Genomic DNA, 22,389 nt, shown 5'->3' on the forward strand with positions numbered 1-22,389 from the left:
CATTTCCAAGCTTATGTGCTACTTGTCACCCACTTGCTTCAAAATCAAAATGCACTATAAAATCCAATCATTCGTTTTCTTCATTAAGCTGTGATCAGATTTTCCTATCATTCAAGATTCATTAACACTGTAATGAAAGACAGCTTTCTGACCTGGTTTCTCATGTGAAACATTTATCCCATATCTTTTTACCTAGTTGGGTCTCTAAGTTGACTAACATGGTCAGTGCAGTAAGGACAGCACTGCCTGTGCAATCAAGGGAAACTGGCTGAGAGGAGCATCCCACTACTTGCACCTTCAGGTAATCAGGGAGGATATTGATGAGGTCTGTATAAACTAGACAGAGTAGAAGCAACTATGTCCCAAACATTAAAGGACATGTTCCAAGGCTTCAGTTTCCCTTTGTTCACTTTTTCCTCCATCATCATATTTAATACTATTGTTTATCTGCCAAAGAAGTTTTGATGTGGTTTGAAAAGTAGCATTATATTCAGATTGACAATAAAGACACAATAGAACTTAATAAAGAAGGCAGCACTTCCCCTCCCTCCCATCCCACAAGAAATAAAATAAACCAACAACAACAACAAACTCGCACTCAAGAATTGAAATTCATTCATAATTTCAGCCAATATTACTTGGATTATCTTTATTGAATGCTGTACTTACTTAGAATACAAAACATTACATTTTTTCTATCAATTTTTTTCTCTTTACATTTCTGCCAGCAGTACTTTAATTACCCCGACCCGTATTCAATAGCACCTTAGAAACAGTGGAATTTCAAGTTAGAAAAGAGGAAAAAAATGATTGTCAAAAACAGGCAGATATTAAGAACGTATATTAAATCTTCTGTAATGCGCACAAAAATTACTAGAAGTGTGAATTTCACTATTTAGTATCACTTGATACACACTTACTAATGTACCTTTGGCAATCAAGTATTTAAATGAAGTGTTCTACCGCCAACAACAAAAATATGAAAATCGTGACATTAATGCTTGTGCAGTTGATCATAGTAGTTGAGAGGCAACTTACTAGAACAAGGCTTACTGGCACCTCAGAAAAAAAGTTAACTAATTATTCACAAAAGATATGTCAAGTACAATTATTAAGTACAAAATGTCAAAGATTCTAGTCCATATAGAATCTATAAATAGACTGTAAAAAATAAAAAAATCACATATTACCAGGAAAGAGAGCCCTGTACAAAGAATCTCATGTAAACAAAGCTGACAACAATAAAATGTCTCTATTGCGTACAGTGATTAACTGAATAGTAATTTCAAAAGGAAAAATAACCAAAATTCACACTTCCTAATATTTTTCAATATAAGTCTTTTAAAGAATTTCCAATCTCAGTTTAGCTGGTTAGTTCTGTTCATCCTCTGAATGGATACGTGGCACAATCTCTTCCACTTGAATTCCAATATCCCTTCAGATTTTGCCTCGAGCAAACAGAACTCAAGATGTCCCCCTTAACAAGAAATAGCTCGTACATGTTACAATACACTTTTATCTCCACAAGGTTAGAAGCATGAAGGTTCTCATTGAAAGAGGGAAGCAATGCTGCTGAAAACTGAACAGCTACTTGATTTGTTTTGAACTAGAAGCACCAAGATATTTCATTTTTCAAATGAAGGATGTCTCCAATTCTTTCCATTCTGTTGTAAACGAAAAACCTTGCATCATAGGAAACTTTTTTTCTTATCGTATGGTTGTGTCCATGACTAGAGAGCATTTAGCCATCAGCCTTAGCACAAAATACATTACCTATTATATTCCTATTATTTTTTACCGACTTTTATTATTAACTTCACCTAATTTGAATAAATCTTAATAAAATTTTGTTAAAAAATTGGAAGCAATATACTTAAGATGCAAATCAAGACTTAAATATTATAATAATGCTTATTAAAAACAAAATTAAATGCAAATTAATTTGCCAAAACGTGCACAAATGTACATAAATATGCATGAAAACATCATGAATGCAACACTGCACTATAATTCACAGCTTAATGAGACAAAAAATTAGCAGAATTTGTTTCCAGCTCAAAAAAAATGAATTAATCTCTGCAATGTTCAGCCCATTAATCACAATTTCTGTAATACATAAAGAATACCAAGATTATCAACAGTCACGTACACTTTGAAATCAGGGGACACATGTATCGACTTAAGGTTAGTTCCATTTGTGTAGAATGTTTGTAAGGATTCTCCAGTAGTTACATTCCACCACTGTAAAATAAAACAATACACTTTCAGTTAGTTAAAGTACAGTTAGAATAAATCATATAAAAAGGCCTAGCATGGCTAGCCCAATTGACTGCTTTCCTCGTAGAGGTAGAGCTAAGGGAGAAAAATACAAGCAATCTTAAATAGAAGAGGTTTAGCGAAAGACTAATTACTAGAGATATAAGACTTTCAGATGAAAAGAAACTTCAAAAAGACTGAAGCTGTTCAATTTAAGGAACACATATAAAACAAATTCAGGTACTGCTCTTTCATAAAATACAATCAATAGAAGTAAACTGTAGCACAGCTAATTTTTTTTTAAGATTATGTATTTTTATACAACCAAATGAATACACAAAACTTACTGCCATACAGTATAACTGAAACTATAGCTAAAGTGAAAAAAAAAAAAGCAAACCAAAAAAACCCACGCACTTCACTGGAATCACAAAAGGATTAATCACTTATACAGATTAACCTTTTTCAGTTACATCAGCAGGACAGCCTTTTTTCCAGTTAGTCTGTACATCCTTTTTTGTTGTTGTTGAGGCTGTACAGTAAGCAGTAGTAACAAAGAACAACCTTCTACCAACAGTTTATTCCATGCCTGTAGAATCGTTTCACATTTCTTATACTGCTCTCAGAAGAACTGGAGACCACAATGAACCAAAATCAGTCCAGCAAAAACCTTTTACTTGTTCCAATAAGAAGTCTACCCTCTACTGTTCCAATATTTGAGTGCAGTAGAAAAATACTGAAACAGATTACCCTTAATTTTGATTACCTTTGACAAAAGCAGCTGACATTACTACTTTTTAACTTACTCACTTCATGAAGTATGTAACGATAGTAGTTGTGTGCATAATTCAGTTTTGTAACTACACAGCTATGTTTTGATTAAAAACACCTTTCCCAAAGTGTCTGTTATTTAATGAATCATTTGTTTAAAGGTATGTTCCATGTAGCATAATCTAACTCCACTCAATTTTCTGACGTACAAACTCCTGAAATGTTTCAGACTTTCACTGACTAGGATCTCCCTTTAAAAAGGAGTTTGTATGGGTGTGTTTGCATGCACATCATACTCATCCACCTGTAGATTTTGAAAGAAAAACAGTAATACAATACTTTGAGAAGACACGGTGACAGAATCTGGTCTCAGTGATGAGAAAATGGCATTTGCCATTCCAATTTTCTAAAAAGGGAAAGGACAACCCTGGGAAATACAGGCCAATAATCTTCACTGCAGTCCCTGGGAATATTATGTAACAAGTTTTCAGGAAGCCATTCCAAGGCACATGAATGACAAGACAGCAGTCATTAACAGCCAGCATGGATTTACCAAAACAAATCATGCCAAACCACCCAGTTGACTTCTATGACATTAATGGTGGCTCTGTAAACACCACGGCAAGAGCGGTGGATGTGATTTACCTTAACTATAGTCAGACCTTCACTATGGTCTCCCATATTATCTTGTAGTCAAACTGGAGAGATAAAGACTGGGTGGGTGGAATATATTGTAGGTGACAAACTGGGTGGACTGCTAGATTCAAAAAGCAGCAATTTAGTCACTGTGTGTTGAGCTCCCTCCTCCAGTACAGGAAAGAGGCTGACAGACTGCAGCAAGTTCAGTACATGGCCACTGAGATGGCTGGATGCCTGGAACAGGTCATAGAAGAGAGATAGAGTATTGAATATGTTTAGCCTGGAGAAGGCTAACTGCCATCTTCAACTACCAAAAAGATGGTTAGTGATGACAGAGCCAGACTCTTCTCTCAGGGCCCAGAGAGCTCCCTGTTTCGGTTGGAGGGGAAAGATTTGTCACGGCAAGGCCCTAAGCAATCTTACCTAACACTCTAAACAACTGGCTGGATTAGATGAGATCCAGAGGTCCCTAACATCCTAAACCATTTGACAACTAAGAACCATCACAACACCATACTTTGTAACCACAAGACAAAACACGAAGGAAACTACAAACAGGATGCATGCCTTATTCTTTAAGAAGAAATGAATGTCAGAAAATGTTTTCAATGCAAAATTAGACAATTCAATGGTCTTTGTTTAGTGGTTACTAACTGACTTGAAAGAATTAGTCTGGTAGCACAACCAATGCTCATCCACTGACCAACAATTAACTACCCTTTGGCACTTTGTGAAATGAGAACTCCACAAATGGTCATCCATCCATCCATCCAACCCCTCCTTGGTCTCTTAGCTGTTGGTACATGTGCACACGCACATACACACACACCCCACTTCAACTAAGGTGTTAGCTACTGCATGAGGGGAAAAAATAAAACTCATGAGAAATTTAAAATTATGAGGAACCCAATTCACAGACTTAAAGACAGACCTATGCTTTTCCTGTCTAGTACAACTCTGAGCAACGAAAGACTAATGAAGACTGAGTTTCTCAGTTCCAACATACCATTTTCCAATAGTTACCTACAGAACGTCTTTCAAGGCAGAATATTCCCCCTTACAATGCCTTCTGAATTTTTATTTATGAAAAAAAATAAAACTCAGTTATCTTAAAAAAAAAAAAAAAAGGATTATTTTTCTGCTCATTAGAAAGAACATATTGCTGCTGAAATTGAGAGGATATTAAAGCAAACAGAAATGACTGAGATCCTTAATATTAAAAATGTTAATGAAGGTCTTTGCTAATAAAATTCTCAAGTTCCTAATTGTTTCTTGAACTCTGTGAACAATAGCACATATGGAGTTCAAAAACCAACTCCATCCTAGAAGTCTGAAGAATTCTTAAGACATATTCAGGGAGCTTTCAGATTGGAGAAGAAAAGTGAAAAGTGCCAGACAATCACGAAAATGGAGTGGTCTTGTTTTAAGGAAAACATGTACGGTTTGTTTGTTTTAAGCATGTAAGATTTGTGTTTTCCTTTAGAATTATCAGTGCATTGCCTTTTAATTAGGTATGTTAGAGTATTTTATTATTTCAGGGCTTACCTTAAGATAGCCTCCAGATGACACAAGCATCTCACTGTCAGGTGAAAACGAGAGGTCGGTTACCCAGCCACCGTGTGTTGGTTCTCCTTCATCTACAGTGACTGGGGAGCAGAAGTGAAGTAACCCACCTGTTAAAATGTCCCAAATCTAAGAGAGAGAAAAGGTTATGTATACAAGTGAACTTAGGCAAAAAAAATCTCCAATAAGGAAAGCTGAAATATGTGTTCCCATATTATTATTATCTTTTTTTAAATAAACATTCTATTTGAAGTGACAGACTAACCACCCAAAATGGGCTCCCATCTTACCACTGTATCATATTTGCAGAATTTAATCATACATGCAATTCACAGTAGAATTGCCAGTAAATCATGTGAATCATAGTTCCTCAGCATTCATGGAACATAAACCTATTAATATGTTTACAAACTACTGTCTCCCTGTATTAACATTCAAAGTATCTTTGTTATTTTCAACTGTCTGATATTCACTATGTTAATTAATTAGACATGCAGAACACAAACTATTAGAATTCTTTAGTATGAGAACTATCAATTGAATTATAAAATAAACAACAAGGTAAAAGCAGTACCCTTATATCTCCTTTGTCATCCCCAGTGGCTAGTAATTTGTTATTAGGAGAGAAAGTACAGCACCGCACACAGGCTTCATGACCTTTCAGCTCATGAAGAACACATGAACTTTCAAAGCTCCATATCTAAATTAAAAAGAAGAGTAAAAACAGTAATTTTACAAACAATTATGACTTCATCCACTTTTTCTATAAAAGGTTTAGTGTTCAAATGTACAAAGTACTTTATATATATATATAGGCATATATGTGTTTACTTATGTACGGATTATACCATAGCCTGTTTCTTTTTATTAATCACACAAGAATGCATTTGCTACAAATTACAGAACCAAGTGCGAACATATTTTTCTTTGGAACATGCTCTTTAATGCAACTGATTCGTTTATAACGAAGTTCATAGAATTGTCCCTAGAAAAAGGATTCATCAGTCAATTCAAAACTATATTTAAAAAAGCTAATGGGACACTTTAAAAAGCTAATGGGGTAGCCCCAGAACATTTAACATTTCACTACTTTTTGAGCCTAGCTTCTGAACAGAAATGATACCAGCAACTATGGACAACACTTTCTCTAGAAGTTTCAGAAATTTTCTTAATTTATATTTCCAAACTATATCACTAGGCTATTAACAGAGAAATCAATAGAGAAAAGTAAATGAAATGTTCTGCACAGACGTCTGCATTAAATGTGTATTTTATTTGTATAGAGGTCACCAGGACAGCCTCAAATTATATCCAGATCAATTCTGAATGCCTGTAACAGCATTAGAAACATCTTCACACATATAGGAAACTTAACACTAGAAATACAACAGGATAACAAATAATCACCTGTTACCTCATAATAAAAAATATAGCAGACATTTCAGGCCAAACAAGGTATTGTGTTTATTTTTGTATACAAAGCAACCAACCTTTGCAGTTTTGTCAGCAGAAGTAGATGAAAACTTCCTACCATCAGGTGAAACAGCACAGGAAAGAACAGCACCTCCATGGCAAGCAAAATCTTTTTCTGTGTTTCCAGTGATGATATTCCAAACCTACAAAATACGAAAGTACCCTATTTTTCCACTATAACACTAAAAAAAAAAAAATTTTAAAGCATGCATCTTACAGGACAATACATAAGAGATAAAGCTCAGCTTTTGCTAAAATGTAACAATATAAATCTTACTAGAAATAGAAAACATATTTTCGTCTTAAGTCTCTGCAGCTTCCATTTTAAGATCAATAAACTGTATAAATAAATATAATAAAAATACAATAAAAAGATAGCAAAATGTATTACACAATTTGTCAATAAACAGTCTTTTACTTACCTTAACTGTTCCATCAAATGACCAAGAAAGAAGTTTTGCACTTTCCAGAAGCCTAAAGTCCTTGATAGCTTCCTTGTGCCCTCTTAGAAAGACACATTCGTTCAGCTGCCAATTCCATACCTAATTATAAAGATGGAATACTTTAAAAATATATATATCAAACATAACTGAAGAATGAAATAGCTGATTTATTTTTAACCCGCAAGAAATGCAAAAAGGTTTTATGGAGGTGGCAACTTATTAAAAGGTAAGATATTGAGGAGGCATGCTGTAATACTTAATAATCAACCTATGGGATAATTTGCTTTAATTGCTTGGCAGCCAAAAGAGTCAACTGTATCCTGGGGTACATCGAGCACAGCACAGCTAGCTGGTCAAGGGAAGTGACTGTCTACTGCACTGGTGTGGCCTCACCTCAAGCATTGAGTACAGTTTTGTGCACCACAATATAAGGGCATAAAAGTATTAGAGAGCATCCAAAAGAGTGCTATAAGGATGGCGAAGAGTCTAGAGGGCAGGACGTATGAGGAGCAGCTGAGGTCCCTTGGTTTGTTCAGCCCAGAGCAGAGCAGGCTGAGGGGAGGCCTCATGGCGGCCTGCAGCTCCCTCACGAGGGGAGCGGAGGGGCAGGCGCTGAGCTCTGCTCTCTGGGGACAGCGACAGGACCCGAGGGAATGGCATGGAGCTGGGACAGGGGAGGGTCAGGCTGGGGGTTAGGGAAAGGTTCTGCACCCAGAGGGTGGTCGGGCACTGGGACAGGCTTGACCACCAGACAAATGGTCTGATTTCTGTGTGGTCCTGTGCGGAGCCAAGAGTTGGCCTCAAATGATCCTTGCGGGTCCCTTCCAACTTGGAATATACTGTGATTTTATGATTCTATAAAAACTTAGTGGTAATTAAAAAAAAAGGCAAAACCATCATTTTCTAGGCACCCCAAAAGTTTTCCACTTCCAACCTCTGATTACTGCAATAAATACATTTCTGTTATCTGGAAGACCTCATACTTCTCTATACCTGATTTAAATTTCTTTTGTATTTTTAAAGTGTACTTTTAATGCAATATCATTTCAATTTGTTTTGATAGCAAAATTACATTCCTATTTTTAATTTAACTATTCAATGAAAATTGAAGAAGTGTCATTTTACCTTACAGAAGCTATTCAACCTCAATTTAATTTAAATAGCGATGATTTAATTGCTTTTCAAATTAATAGGCTTTCTGCATCAAAGAAAGAACAGTAACCAAACATGGTCAGATGACATCTGGTGCACTGTCCACTAGGGGGAGCTGAGGACCTAGGCAAAAAAGCACCCACATCAGAAAGGTGATAAACTGGCGAGCTGTCCATACTACTACCTTAACTAGTAGTGAGTGAGTGCCATAGCGAAGGCAGTCAAGCTAGCCTCAGACCCACAAGTTCCGTGCAGTCAGAGCAAAACAAAAATCGAAGTAGGACACAGCATAGTCTATATGTACATTAGCAAGTAGGTAGAAGAGAAGTTGAAATAGATCGCTGAGCAAAACAGTGCTCGAGGACCAGCATCCATGGGGATTTTGGAGGTTTTATTTCAAACTCAAGTTTGGTTGTATTAACTGAATGTCCATACGTAGCTGGAGTACACACACTTTAGTTCACTTTAGGAATCCTGTCTGCATACCTGCAACTGTGCTGCAAGCGCAAACTAAAGCACAAAGTATAAATGGCCAGGAGATTCACTTCAAAAGTGCGTCCCTGATATGAGCTCTAATACTAGTTTAGTAGCTAGGCTTAGTTTATTAATTTGAGCCTACGTTAGTGCAGTCATTCTATGTCTAGCTAGTATCTGTACTCAGCACCAGCCCACTCAGAGATGGGTCTTTTAATCCTATTCCCTTACACAATATAGGCAAGCCCACTGACAGACCCACGATACTTAGCCAATGCTGGGTTGCATCCCAAGCCCTTCACTTATGTAATCTGAACTGTTATCTTGTTCAAAAATTAATCTTTCTTTTCACCCAACTGACAGGAGTTAGTTCTATCATCCACAGTATTAAAAACAGAACTGTGTAATACTCATTAGTCTGTAGGGTATAAATAGAGGGCACAATTTCTAGAGCCCCTTGCCTCTGTCTGGTGCTCTAACTTGCTGCTTCCTGTTTCTGGTCATCCAGAGAAAAGTAACTTTTTATTTTCAATTCCTTGGCAACAAATAAATTACTTGCAAAGTGCAAAAGCTGGAAAGCATCAATTAAAGCAACAATAGAACCAAGAGTACCAACTTACCCTTATGCAACATAAAGATGCTCCATTCAAAATGCACAGAACCAAAATGGTTCCACACACACAATACAGTAGACATTGACTAAGTTTACATTAGGTATAGTAGAAAAGATCGTTTTAAATGAGCTTTTGGGTACAATATAATCTTTTAAAATATATCTTCCAAACCTGTATTACTGCGTCATGAGCACTTGAAATCAGAGTCTGACAATCAGAGGTAAACCGACAATGCTGCACGGATGTCCTGTAGGCCTCCCGGTAATTCAGAACTTTCCCATCCAACAACTGTAATACCTTTACAATGAAGAATGCAGTAAATCTATTTACTTTACATAGTTTATAGAAAGGAAGAGAAGAACTTCTAAATTCTTTTTAAGTAATAAAGAGACTAAATACATCATTCTCAGTCAACACAAAAATTGCATGAGCTCAGTATTTGGTAAAAAGAAATGCAGAGCTATGTTATTAATATTACCTCTAAATTATTGGCATTTCAGCAGCACTCAAACATAAAAACTTTAAAGTACTATACTAAAGAATATGATTGTAGAGTCATTAAAATGACATTCTTTTAAATAAAAGTATTTTTTCCTATTGTTTTAAATAAAGTTTACGATATAATACCTTTACTGTTCCATTCTCCTGTCCAAATGCTGCAAATTTTAGATCTTCACTTAAGCAACAGCAGCAAATTAGGGATTCCTGAGGTTCTGTCTGCATAATAATGTTGTCTGTATTTCCATTAATGAGCTGCAAGACAGGAAGTTAATTAAGTTAATAAAATATTTTAAAATGTAAAGTAAAATAAATTACAAGAGAGAGCTAAGAATGGTAAGAGAATAGTTTGTCAGTTTCTAAAATTTGAATTATCTGGATCAGTTACTTTCATAAATCAACTTCTTTAAAGGTCAGTGTAACCACCTCCATAGAACGGAACGCTCTCTGAATGGGAAAAGTTTGCAGAAGGAAGAACACCTCAATATTAGAAGGCTTTTAAAAGTTTGAGTACAGAAAACAGTAACTCAACATGTTATTCCTAGATTTCAAAAGCCATATAAGAAGCTCTGAGCTCAAAGCTACTTGCCAGACAGATTTTCCAATTCATGCCAAACGGAGCAGAAGTATGACTTAAAACTTATTAGCATATACAGTGCACCAAATTTCAACTCAGTGTTGCCCTCAAATTAATTCTCCAGGGGGAAGAAAAAAAATCTTTAGAATACAATGATTTACAAAAAAAAAAAAATCTACCAGTATGATGTATTTAAAAACAACCATACAGTACATCAAAAGGTGAGTAGGAAATCATTTCTGAGAAATTACTAATTTACTAATTGCAAAAGGTAAAACATCACAGTTAGGAGAAAAACTACAGATGTGATAGTAGAGATTTACTGTGGAATTACAGTACACATGCTTAACTGCAATTTGTCTTTTTGGTCAATTTCTCTTCTTGTACGAAGGTGAAAAACCTATTCTCTTACTACAATAAAGTCTTCTCTCATGACTGCACCTCTCCAGGATGTCAAAATACTGTATTTAGGGCAGCAAATCTAAGCACCAACTTCCTCAAGGAAAAGGTTCAACTAGAAAGCTATAATAGAAATATACTACTAATAGACACACATCTCAGATCTACTAATTTAGATGGCAGTCAGATTACACCATTACATAGTAGTTTTACAGATTTTATAATTCTGGAAAATTAAAGAATAGACTATCCTACACCCATTTACATGTGAGGAGTAATTCAACTCCATTCATTGTGTTTTTTCTCTTCACTGTGGCTGTTACAGCTTCTTTTCTCACATATTTGAAATGTTCACACAAATTTTAATTTCAACATTTACTGCTTCCTGTTGGCTCTAAGTCAAAAATATCTTTATTGCCAAGGCTCTGATGGAGACACTTGAATTATTTCTATAGCTATATTACCTATTATTCAAATATCATCAATATTCCACTTAAAGTTTCCTTTTTTTTTTTTTAAACAGAATTTTTAGGTAGAGTAAGAACTGGCTAATTTGCTGACAGGACAGAAAAAAGACAGACAGAAAATAGGAAAAGAAAAAGAGGAAATCCCAAGGAACTCTAGGACTAGAAATAAAGACGATGGTCATGCTGATTAGCCACGATTACATAGCTTACATGCTTGTGTCTGGCCAAACTAGGAGAAAGGACACGACCCTACACAAAGAGATTATCTGCACCATGTCCTGCAGGGCGGCAGAATCTATTCCAACACTCACCTACCTACATATCCAGCTATAAGAATTCACTGATTTCACACGCCAGAACAAAGGTTCTACCCTAGACAGCTGCTGCTTTAGGCTAAATACCTGAAATAGCTACCTCATAGCCAAAGGCACAGCATTGCCCATTTTATGGCTTCACACACAATCAGTTTGCATAAGCAGCACTCTGCAACAAATACGAAAATGTTTTTGCTTTTGAACAGTTGTAATCAAGTAAAAGAATAACCTGAGTGAATAAGAAAAGAATAGCCTGATTGCCTTCACTTCATAGAAAATCCTATCAACTGACATTATTTGATATATGAGAGAATCATGCTAAAAACAAACAAAAACAACAAAAAAAATGTCCGTGCTTTTGCTATCACAGAATGGCAAAAAAAATATGTTGAAAGTTGCTGTATTATTACTTGGCACACGAGGTGGTGGGGAGGAAGTCTCACAGTAAAAATAGTATATACACTATTAATGATTTTTTTTAGAACACAAAAGGTTCTATGCTGTCCTAAGGCTACCAGGCTGACGTGGGCTTATATGTATCATTACCCCAGTTTGAGATTATTACTTCAGCAGTAGGTCTGATGCATTAGGTACCTGTGTTGTGTAACAACACCTTGTCTATCTGTACTGTACACTGTGCATATTGCTGTGCATGTCTGAGCACACTTCCAGGGCTCACAACCTCCCGAGTCTTGAAGAAAAAACAGTTTTGTTCCTCCACATCGAGCTTCAGTTCCTACGTCAGTGTGGAAACTTCCCCTCAATCTTCAGTTTTTGCTTACTAAACTAGGCAGAGTTCCTAGAAATAAAAATGTTACCATACATTAAGAGTCATCTGCTACAGATTCAGCTGCTAGAAGTAATGAACAAGCAGTTCTTTCAGTTCTTCCTCTCTCCTACTGAGATTTGCAGATAACATTCAAATGTACCAATGCATTGAGAAATACAGCTTACTTGTATATACTTCTGATTGTAAATTGCTAAAATCATCACTTCACCATTGTGAAATACAGCGTCTAGTTCACTTTTTAGCACAGCATCAGAAGACTTGCACACCTTGTTCGTTTCCCAAATCTGTTGAAGAACACATTAGTTTTATTTCATTAGTTTTATTAAAGGACAAGATATAAAACTTGCTGAGTACCTATACATCTAAGTCACATAAACTTGCAAGTAACTTTAACTGTAAAACAGTGAAGTTATCCTCCTTCTATATTTATTTACTAGGTGAGGTTGTGCAATTACTATAGTGATTCCAATAGATGAAACAGAACTACTTTTTTTTCCAAGGCTGACCAGCAGACTCCTCTGTATTTGGTATCATAGCTATACAGTCCACAATTTTCCATTTCAAAGAGTGTTAAAATTCAATTACAATAAACATTAAGTACCGATTTCTATATTTCAATTGCTTTCAAAACGTTAAGAATGTTAAGTGTCAACTTGGAAAGAAGGAAATGTTATTTTGGTAAGCTACAGTTCAACTTACACAGTTTTTAATGAGGCATTACAACTACAGGAATTTATCTTAAATATTAACACACAAATATATCTAATAATGAAAGAAACATCAACTTTGTAAGCTTACAAAAGAACCCTCAAAATAGTTCACAATTTTTTATGTAGATAAAACCTAAAACAAGATAGGTTACAATTACTCTTGAAGAGCCACTGGACTTAAATATGCAAAAAAAAGAGAACTCATTTTACTGTATATACAGATAACTTTATAATAAATATCTACATTTATATTATATAAACATGTACCCATACATAATACCAAATACATGGTTGTATTATATATATGATGTTATAACTACTTAAACAAATAATATTATACACACATACACAAAATCATATTTAAAAAAAAGCGATCTTACTCGTATTGTCTGGTCATCAGAGGATGTCAGAAACAGAGACCCATCTGGGGAAAATGTCACACAGTGAACCCAGCTCATGTGTCCCCTGCAATCTGCTACTTTTGATAAGGATTTAATATTCCATAACTACAACAAAAATATGAAAACTTAAATTGATTTAGATTGTGTATTCAGGGAAAATAGTGCAAAACACAGAAGTATACTTAATTACTATTTCTTCTAGTATTTTCTTACTTCTTACTCTGAAATCAGACAAGTAACAAGAACTGTGCCTGTTTATCACATTTTGATGGTCAGAGAAATGGAATCAGCAACCTCTTTGACTACTAAAAGAGATGAAGGTGGGAGAAGAAATAACGAAATAGAAAGAACACCACATATCACTTGTTATAAAAACACATGTTGATCTGACCAAGTAGGTTGCAAAAACGAAACAAAAACAAATAAAAGCAAAACAAAGAGCCAGAAAACCCTGATACTTTACAGGCTTAGTTAGCCATGCTAGTCAAAGTTATTTCAGCTGTTGCATTCCTCTTTAGTAAACTGCCACATCCTGTAACAGTAATAAGAGGAAAGGAGGGTGTTTTGTTTGCTTGTGTTGAATTAAGCAACAGGAAGGTATACACTCCGCAGAGTGGTAACATTAACTAAATACAGTAGCGTGGTGGTTTTATATAAAACTAAGCTGAGTGTATAGCTTTGAAGTACTATTTCCCAATTTACATTTTATATTTTAGAAGCAAACAAAAATTATAACAATGAAGGACATTGAAAGCCTGTTAAAAGAGCTACATTTGTTTGAACTCTGCATACACAGAGTTAAAATGCATACAGATACAGACAAATGTATTACTTTATATTACACCAAAAAAAAAAAAATCAAATCACTTACCTCAACAGAACAATGAGACAAAGCAATTGCTACTAACTCATCACCAGCACAGAAGTCACAATATTGGATTGTACTGTGATGACTTACTATGACTTGCGTTAACAAATTGCTTGTTTTAACATCAAAAAGCTGTGAACACATAATTGCAATACTTAGCACAGTTGGAATGACTTCACTACAAACATAGTTTATCTACTCAGCAGCATACAACTTCAAATCTAAAACGTATTTCTCTCAGTCAATGCTTGTCACCCACATATTTTTACTTAACACACACTTAAAACCATGCAACTTATGTCTGAAACATCTAGGTGGCCTATAATATAATCGTTATTTGTAATTTTGATCTAGATAGTAGTATACTAACTACCTTTAGAAAATTATTAATGTGAGGTACTTACCAAAAGTTTATTTTTGGCAACGGCCAAAATCATGTCACTATTTCTGGACCAAGAGCAACATTTTACTAAAACCTCCACATCATCTTGCTCATCTGCATTTTGGAAGAAATCTTTTATCTCAATAGTTTTCAGTTCATTTGCTGAGCGCACTTCCCAAAGCTTCAAGAAAAAAAAAATACAGAAAATACATGAAATCTCTGTTTACTGCGGAGGATAAAGAATATAACAGGGAAGAGCTATCTCCCAATCACTTCTAGGGAGGAAAGCGAGGAAGACACACACACACAAAAACCACCAACAACAACAAAAAAAGAAGAGAACAGAAAGGAACACCAAAACAACCCTTTGCTACTTTCCCACTACCCCAATCAACAAATGGCATTAAATATTCACATGCCCAGATGGCCATCTCAACCTCTACTCTGCAAAAGAATAAAAACAAAAATAACATCTGCTCTGCAACTCTATTTAATAAAGCCCACTCACAATGAGAAATCTGGTATACATCCAGTTTTGTACCCTAATTTCACAGAGGCACCTGCCAATGAACTAGAGTACTTCTGTATCCTCCACCACAACTTTCCTTCTGAATGACAACAGCTACTGCAACCCTTCTTTCCCAACTTCTTTTCAGCAACTCTACAGAAATATAATGTTTTAAGAACTGCAATTCTGGAATAGCATAGATCTGTTGCAGCCAAAGGCAGTAAAAACAAATCTTACATTCTAAGGAAAAACAAAACAAAACCCTCTCAAATTCTCTTCTGGTACACACATGGCAAACAGCGCACAAATTACTTTTAATACTTATGTCTACTGATGGCTCATTTTCAGAGATGACAGATGTTTCAACTAAAATTAAAAAATATACATATGTGTATATATATTAACATTTTTTGTTTAAGTAAGTTTCAAAACACCCTCTACCCTTGCTTTCTTAGCCACGTACATTTTTTCAAAAAGATGGTGAAAAGTAAAGGATTCAAAATGAAGCTAGGTAGAATTTGTTTTGAACAGCAGACACCCAACTTTTTTTCTGGTAATGGACAAGCCTGTTGCAAGTATTGCATTGAAAACAGTACCAATACTCAACTGTTTCAGGGTTTAATTCATTAAAATCTAATTATGCAAATGCAGAGCTTTCTTATACATATTTTGCATTTTATGAAAAAAAAATCAAACCAAGCATTTGATTTAACAAATATGCTGTGTACCTTTACTGTTCCATCTGTTGAGCAGCTGGCAACATATTCATCATTTGGCGAAAATCTACAGTGATTGACAGAATTTACATGACCAAACATCGTATTTCTACAATACTTTCCCTTCAGATCCCAAAGCTGCATGAGAAACAAACATATAAATATCATTATATTCATGAACTGTTCCAAGATAAATTTGAAAAGAGAAATTTCTCTTCAAAGAGAAATTTCTTTACTGAAAGGATTGTGCAGCATTGAAATAGGCTGCCCAGGGAAGTGGTTGAGTCACCATCCTGGAGATCTTCAAGAAACATGTAGACTACATGTAGTAGCATGGTTTAGTGGTGGACTTGTCAGTACTAGGTTAAAGGTTAGAACAGATGATCTTAGAAGTCTTTTCCAACCTGAATGATTCTATGATTCACACAGTTCACATTCTTAAAGTGCACTGGCAACCAAATCCTCAAAAATTTTTTCTTAGTTTTACCCACATGCTCACAGACTTTACGCTATGCCTGAGGCTCCCCCACAAATTATTTCAATCTGCTAGCTTGCATGAAAATTATTCACATCAGTATTATATAGAACATTTTGTACAGTGAGGACAAGGCCCTTAAACAGAACAAAGTTACTGAAATTTTCTTCAGACTGAAGAATAAACTTTGTCTTGCCTTTCTTTCCCTTTCAATTTCAAAGTTCAGAATTACATAGCTTATATACAATAACTAAAATGAGATCTCTCTAGTTATTCTTGGATTACTGCATCCTTATTAATAAAGACAGAAGAACATTCCACGTGTTTAGGGCCACGTGCACGCACAGTTTTCCAAGCCTACAGCCCACACTTTCTTTCTGTTTCCAAATTTCTTCCCCTTCTCCTATATAAATGCAATACACTTGACCGCTCAAGTGAGAGTTCAAAGCAAGAGCAATTATCTGGACAGTGTTCTCTGAAAACAATCAGGTCTTTTCAACTATTATTTTACTATTCTATTCTATTATTGTGCATACTTCAGTTCTATCATTCATTCCACATGAAAACTGCTGAACAGTCTAAAACTTCAGCCACGTTTACAGCATGAGAGTGGTCATTTTAAACAGGTTTGTTCTAAATCTATTTGTTCCAAGATGTAAGTTTCTGGCAACAAACACATCTCTCAGGACATCCAGGTCAGCACAAAAGCCTCGTCTTTTCATCTTGATATTGGCTCCTCAAGTCTATTTTAACTCCAATTTACACAAACACAAGCTCTTGCCAGAACGCTTCAGATGAAATTTCACATTGCAATTAAAATATCTCACAGCCTGCTACAACTGGAAAAGGTAGTCCTGCCCCCTCCAAAACTCCCACACCTCACTGTCTATTCCCAGCATTTCTCTTGTACTGACACTGGACAGTGGAGCCACTACAGGGAACTAAAGAGAAAAATCAATCCCACCAGAACTGGCTCCTTGAACCATACTATGCAGAGTAAGATCAGTACACGCATTGCAACAAATGCAAGACAGACTGCAAGCATAGTAGGTCCATCATCTTCAGTACCAGTAAACTATTTGATTTGCCCAACTGTGCTGTGAAATTCCACCCTTATCCAACAGCCTAAGTCATCCTTCATTCTCCTTTTTTCCCCCTTTCCTCAAATACAGACTTCAGTTACCTCGTTTCTGCTCTCTCTGTACACATACCGCCTGCCAGTCTGAACAATGCCAGGTGGCTAACCTGACAAATCTCATTTTGATTACTCTTATTTTGTTGGCTTCCACTTTTATTTCTTTACTATGCCCTATGAATTTAGGAAAGAAAAAAAATTACACCTGCTACACTTCCATAAGGTAAAACTTTTAATCCTTCAGCACCCAGGTTGGATGTTTGTTCGTTTGGTTGTTGTTTTCCTGATTTTTTTTAAACATATTTAAAAAATGTTTAAAATCTTAAATTTCTGCTTCATTTTTTCTTATTTTGTTTTTAAGCAGGTATTCCACTCCCAAACTTTCCCATTCCACCCTCCAAAAGTCTTGCCAAGAGTCCCTATCATTGTACCCTACTAGTAAGGATTTGTTTATTCTCTTTCACTAAGCACAAACATTTCTTCTATTCTGCCTTGTTGAAATCCAGTGACAGAGCTGCGGTAAGTACTCCTGATCTATTTCCTTCTCTCTTCTTTAAGTTAAAAAAACTAATTTACAATGTTTGAAGTGCATTTATACAACAACAATTAGTCTGTTGTGGTTATTCTTATGCTGCTAATCATAATCTTTTCCACTTACTTTGATGAAAGTATCATTTGAGCACGTGGCTAAAAGATACTGACCACTTCTGTTATTGAACTGGCAGCAATTGACCTGCTCTGTGTGTTCTTCATATATGTGCATACACTTGCCTGTTCTTGAATTCCAGATCTAGACAGAATTGAAGGACAAAAAACACTTTAAAATATATTCAGTGTACTTGATTTAAAAATATACATATATAAACTATGCTGAAATACAAATAACGTCCTAAAATGTTCTCAATTACACATCGAAAATGTTTGGAAGAGAAATAGAAAACATGTATATTTATATTTAGGCATAAAAAGCTGTAATTTTAAATTGTTTCCACTAATGTAGCCGAGATAGAGATACATACGCTTTTCAAGATAAGAATCAGAACACAGTATCTACAGTCAAAGTTTCTAATGACAAAGTGTCTACGACCAAACAGAACTGATCTGGTCTTGTTAAAATTCAGGTTTAGCTTATTATTAATTATACAAACTTTCATGGCAAAGTGTTTGAACAATTTAGAAATCAAAGGGGAAGGGGAAAAATCATAGTTCAGATTAGAATCTGAGAAAGACTAGAATATCAATCAAGGTTTTGCTGCAATACTGAAGAATTAAAAATAAACAAATAATTCATATATACCAGAAAAATAATATGAAAAAAGCTTTATGGGCATTCACATTATGTTATGAACAGGATTGGACTCATACATTATGCTCTACTTAAAATGAATCACCTGATAATACAAGGAAAATGAGCATCATACATACAGAATTGCAACTAACATAACTTCATTATAACTAACAAAGTATGCTTAATGTAACAAGTACGAGTTTTTCTTTTTTTGTTTTTTCAACATCAGGTTTAAGACAGTTTAAAAAAAAAAAAAATTAGTCCTAAGACTCTCTTCTGTTTGAATTGGTTAAAACTGAAATCAGAACTATCGCACTGAAAAAAAAAAAAGTGTTTTCCATTTCCTTACCTTCACTTTTTTATCAGCTGAACAAGTTGCTACATACTTATCATCTGCAGAGAAAGCGCAACAGAGTATTTCATCTTCATGAGCAGTTATTTCCAGCAGCATCTCTCCACTTTCTGTTTTAAACACCTGAAGAAATACAATAAAGAATGAAATCTTGTAACTGGCATATAATTTTGAAACGTGCTATGCAAGTATAAGTTTGTGTTCCTTCAAACAGATCTCTACACTCTTCATTAAATTGGTTGCATTTTGAAAGCATTTATAATTTCAAGGTAACATAATATAAAAACATTTAATTGGAGCTTCAGTTTTGTAAAGATAATAGAAATTGTTACGGAAAGAAATACTGAAAAAATATTTTTTAAAAAGTTTCTGTATGCATTACGTTTCGTTAATGACAACCCTTTAAGCTTAAGTCTAAACCTAAGTCTTCTAGCATTTAAGCCTTTTCTACTCTTTAAATCTAAGTCCATGCCCTCTCTCATTTTAAGAATAACTGCACAAAACAATATCTATTAACAAAACCTAATCTGTTATTAAAAGTACAAATTCCAGGTTGATATATCATGATATTCTTCTAACGAAAGAAAGAATTTTAACAGCAAGTGATGATTTGGGGAAGAAAGAGGAAAAAAAGTAATAGTAAGAAGTTGTACAGAATGACACAAATCTGTCTTGATCTGGAAGAATAGAGCAGTTGGGAAGAAGTACTACAAATTAATCGTTTTTCCCCAAATTGTGAGATTTTGCTTTACAAGTGTGAAAAAAATCAAGCCATCCTTTCCTTTACAAGGGTATATACTCCTAAGTTATGTAAACAAATCACAAACTCTTCCTTACAGCAGCATTCAGGATGCTACAATTGTAAAGTCCCTATTTTTCCCACTCTTTTTTTCATCAAACGGGAATGTAATAATGTAATATAGTTGGTATTTGTTAAAACAAGAAGATAAATATCAAAGTAAAAGGATATCTAAATTTACAGTAAATTCTGTGGAATATCTATTCTTAATCTAATGCTATATTTGATTCCATGGAAACAGTAGTAGTAGTTTTAAAACTTGAAAAACATTAGTTTTATTTCCATGCCACTATTAGGAAAAACACAAATAAGTTCAAAGTTAAACAATGTAAAAATATTATTAATTTTACAATTATTTCTTTCATGTAAGTTTAGGTTAAATGCAGTCACAATCCACAAATTTTACTCTTTTTTGCTAGAAAAATCAAGAAAAACAAGAAAACTGCAGTCTCAGTAATGAGGCCATGAAGGACAGAAGCACGGCACAGTAACTTCAGCAGAGCATAGAACTAGTACATCCACCAAGTATCTCCTTAAGTGGATGCCACGTAGAAGCCAGCAAATAAAATAAACAAACGAACAACAACACACTAAATAGGCAAATGAACAGCAACTAAGGACCACTCAATGTTTTTACTTCAGTACTGAACTTATCAAGCACCCAAAACAATACCAAAGGCTTGCAGAAAAGTTGCTCTTTACCCTTACCTTTGTCTGTCTGGAATATGCATACTTTACCAGGTTAGTGGCTGGCTGATTGCTAGTTTTCTCAAGAGCTGTCTGGCTCCCCTCCAGGCAGACTGCTGGCAAATTTGGATTAGTCACTTTCCTCTCTGTCTCCCCTTATCCACTTCCTAAGCACTTTGTACCTGTTTCCCGTCTACTACTGTCCTCAACTTCTGGGGCTCATTTTTATCCATTTATAGATTTATTTCTTTCACATAAGAAAATTTACTTACTAAGCACCGAAGTAGTATAACATCCATTACAATCCCATGGAAATTGCAGAGCTGTAACTAAAATGTCTTTTCAGTTCTGTAGAAAATCCACTATGATGGGAAATATTTTTGCAAACAAATAGAAAACATGCTGGGACGTATTTCTTTGGCTGTTGGCTTTCTTGTATCATTAAAAGGTATTTCATGTTGATGTATTACACTGGTTAGAGTAAAAACCCTGACATCAAAGTTTAGTTTTTGAACTAGAAAATAATATTCTAAACATGCAACTTGATATTTATGTAATAATACATTCCTTTCAATTACTTGTCTCCAGTATGTTCTAGATCCGTAAGATCTTCGTATCAAAAGAAAAGCAACAAGACTTTTAACAAACGTTATGAAAATAGTACACAGTGTTACATTTCACTCATGCGTAGGTATGTTACCTGAAGTGTTTTATCAGCTCCACATGATGCTATTCTTTGTCTGTCCTGAGAAAAGCAGGCATGGTAAACCGCATCTCTATGCGGACGAACAACCAGACGGGAGAGGTTTTTCAAAGATTTTTTATTTCTGCAAGGTAAGACAGTGGATATTAGATGAGTTAGATTTCCAAGAGTTTATTGTTCAAAATCCTCCCTAAAAAGATAACATTTGTTCACACATCTTGAGCAGCAAGCTTTAGAAGCAACTGGCCTCTCATCCTTCATGCAGAAGAAGGGAAACAAATTACTCCTTTCACTGAGAATTTTCGTTGCCCTCCTCCAACACTTAAAGCTTAGGAACCATGAAAGATACTATGTGCATGAGAAACTAACATGCTACTTCATGTGCACAGCTCTTGCAGTGCAAGACAGTCTTCCTCATGACATCTTAATGAGGGGGTACGTGCTATGTCCAAATATAAACTTCTTTGAGACTTCTTGCTCTCCTACAGGTTCTCTTTGAATTTTACTCAAAAACATTCACTCATTTGTTTAGATCTAAGGAAAAATACTTCATTTTTACAGCAATGACTCATTTTTCATGGTTCTTGCCTCACTTCAAAAAAGACTTAGGATTAGTAGCAACCATAATCATCCTGTTAAGCCAGGTGTTAATACAGAAAGCTGTCACTGTAATATGATGATTTTTGGTGATGAATATATTGTTACAAGATTTTTTTTTCTAGAGTCAATAAATCCACGTACTTTTTTGTTCTTTATGATCAACAGCTTCAATCTTCACGCTCAGCAATAAAAAAAATGAGTAAAATATCTTGAATAAGGTTACTGAGCTTTAGAACAAAAACAAATTTCACTGCAAAACAGTGAGTTTTCAAAACATTTCTTTTTCCCTTATATTTTAATAAGGCTAAAATTACTAGTCAAGAGTACAACTTATT

General features: G+C 35.0%; 1 protein-coding gene across 1 annotated transcript in view; it reads right to left on the reverse strand.

Moving 5' to 3' along the window:
* Positions 1-622: 622 nt before the first annotated feature.
* Positions 623-22,389, reverse strand: part of APAF1 (apoptotic peptidase activating factor 1) — a 37,975-nt gene continuing 16,208 nt past the window's right edge. The window contains exons 14-28 of the mRNA XM_083851312.1: positions 21,452-21,578; positions 19,263-19,388; positions 18,284-18,415; positions 16,028-16,153; positions 14,814-14,972; positions 14,413-14,541; positions 13,521-13,646; positions 12,595-12,714; positions 10,013-10,138; positions 9,557-9,682; positions 7,125-7,244; positions 6,720-6,845; positions 5,804-5,929; positions 5,212-5,358; positions 623-2,241 (exon numbers count right to left, since the gene is read on the reverse strand). Of these exons, the coding sequence (XP_083707438.1) occupies positions 2,098-2,241; positions 5,212-5,358; positions 5,804-5,929; positions 6,720-6,845; positions 7,125-7,244; positions 9,557-9,682; positions 10,013-10,138; positions 12,595-12,714; positions 13,521-13,646; positions 14,413-14,541; positions 14,814-14,972; positions 16,028-16,153; positions 18,284-18,415; positions 19,263-19,388; positions 21,452-21,578 (1,960 nt within the window). The 3' untranslated portion in view covers positions 623-2,097. The remainder of the gene's footprint in view (positions 2,242-5,211; positions 5,359-5,803; positions 5,930-6,719; positions 6,846-7,124; positions 7,245-9,556; positions 9,683-10,012; positions 10,139-12,594; positions 12,715-13,520; positions 13,647-14,412; positions 14,542-14,813; positions 14,973-16,027; positions 16,154-18,283; positions 18,416-19,262; positions 19,389-21,451; positions 21,579-22,389) is intronic.

Source organism: Anser anser (assembly GCF_964211835.1).
Source record: "Anser anser genome assembly, chromosome: 1".
NCBI classification, from domain to species: domain Eukaryota; kingdom Metazoa; phylum Chordata; class Aves; order Anseriformes; family Anatidae; genus Anser; species Anser anser.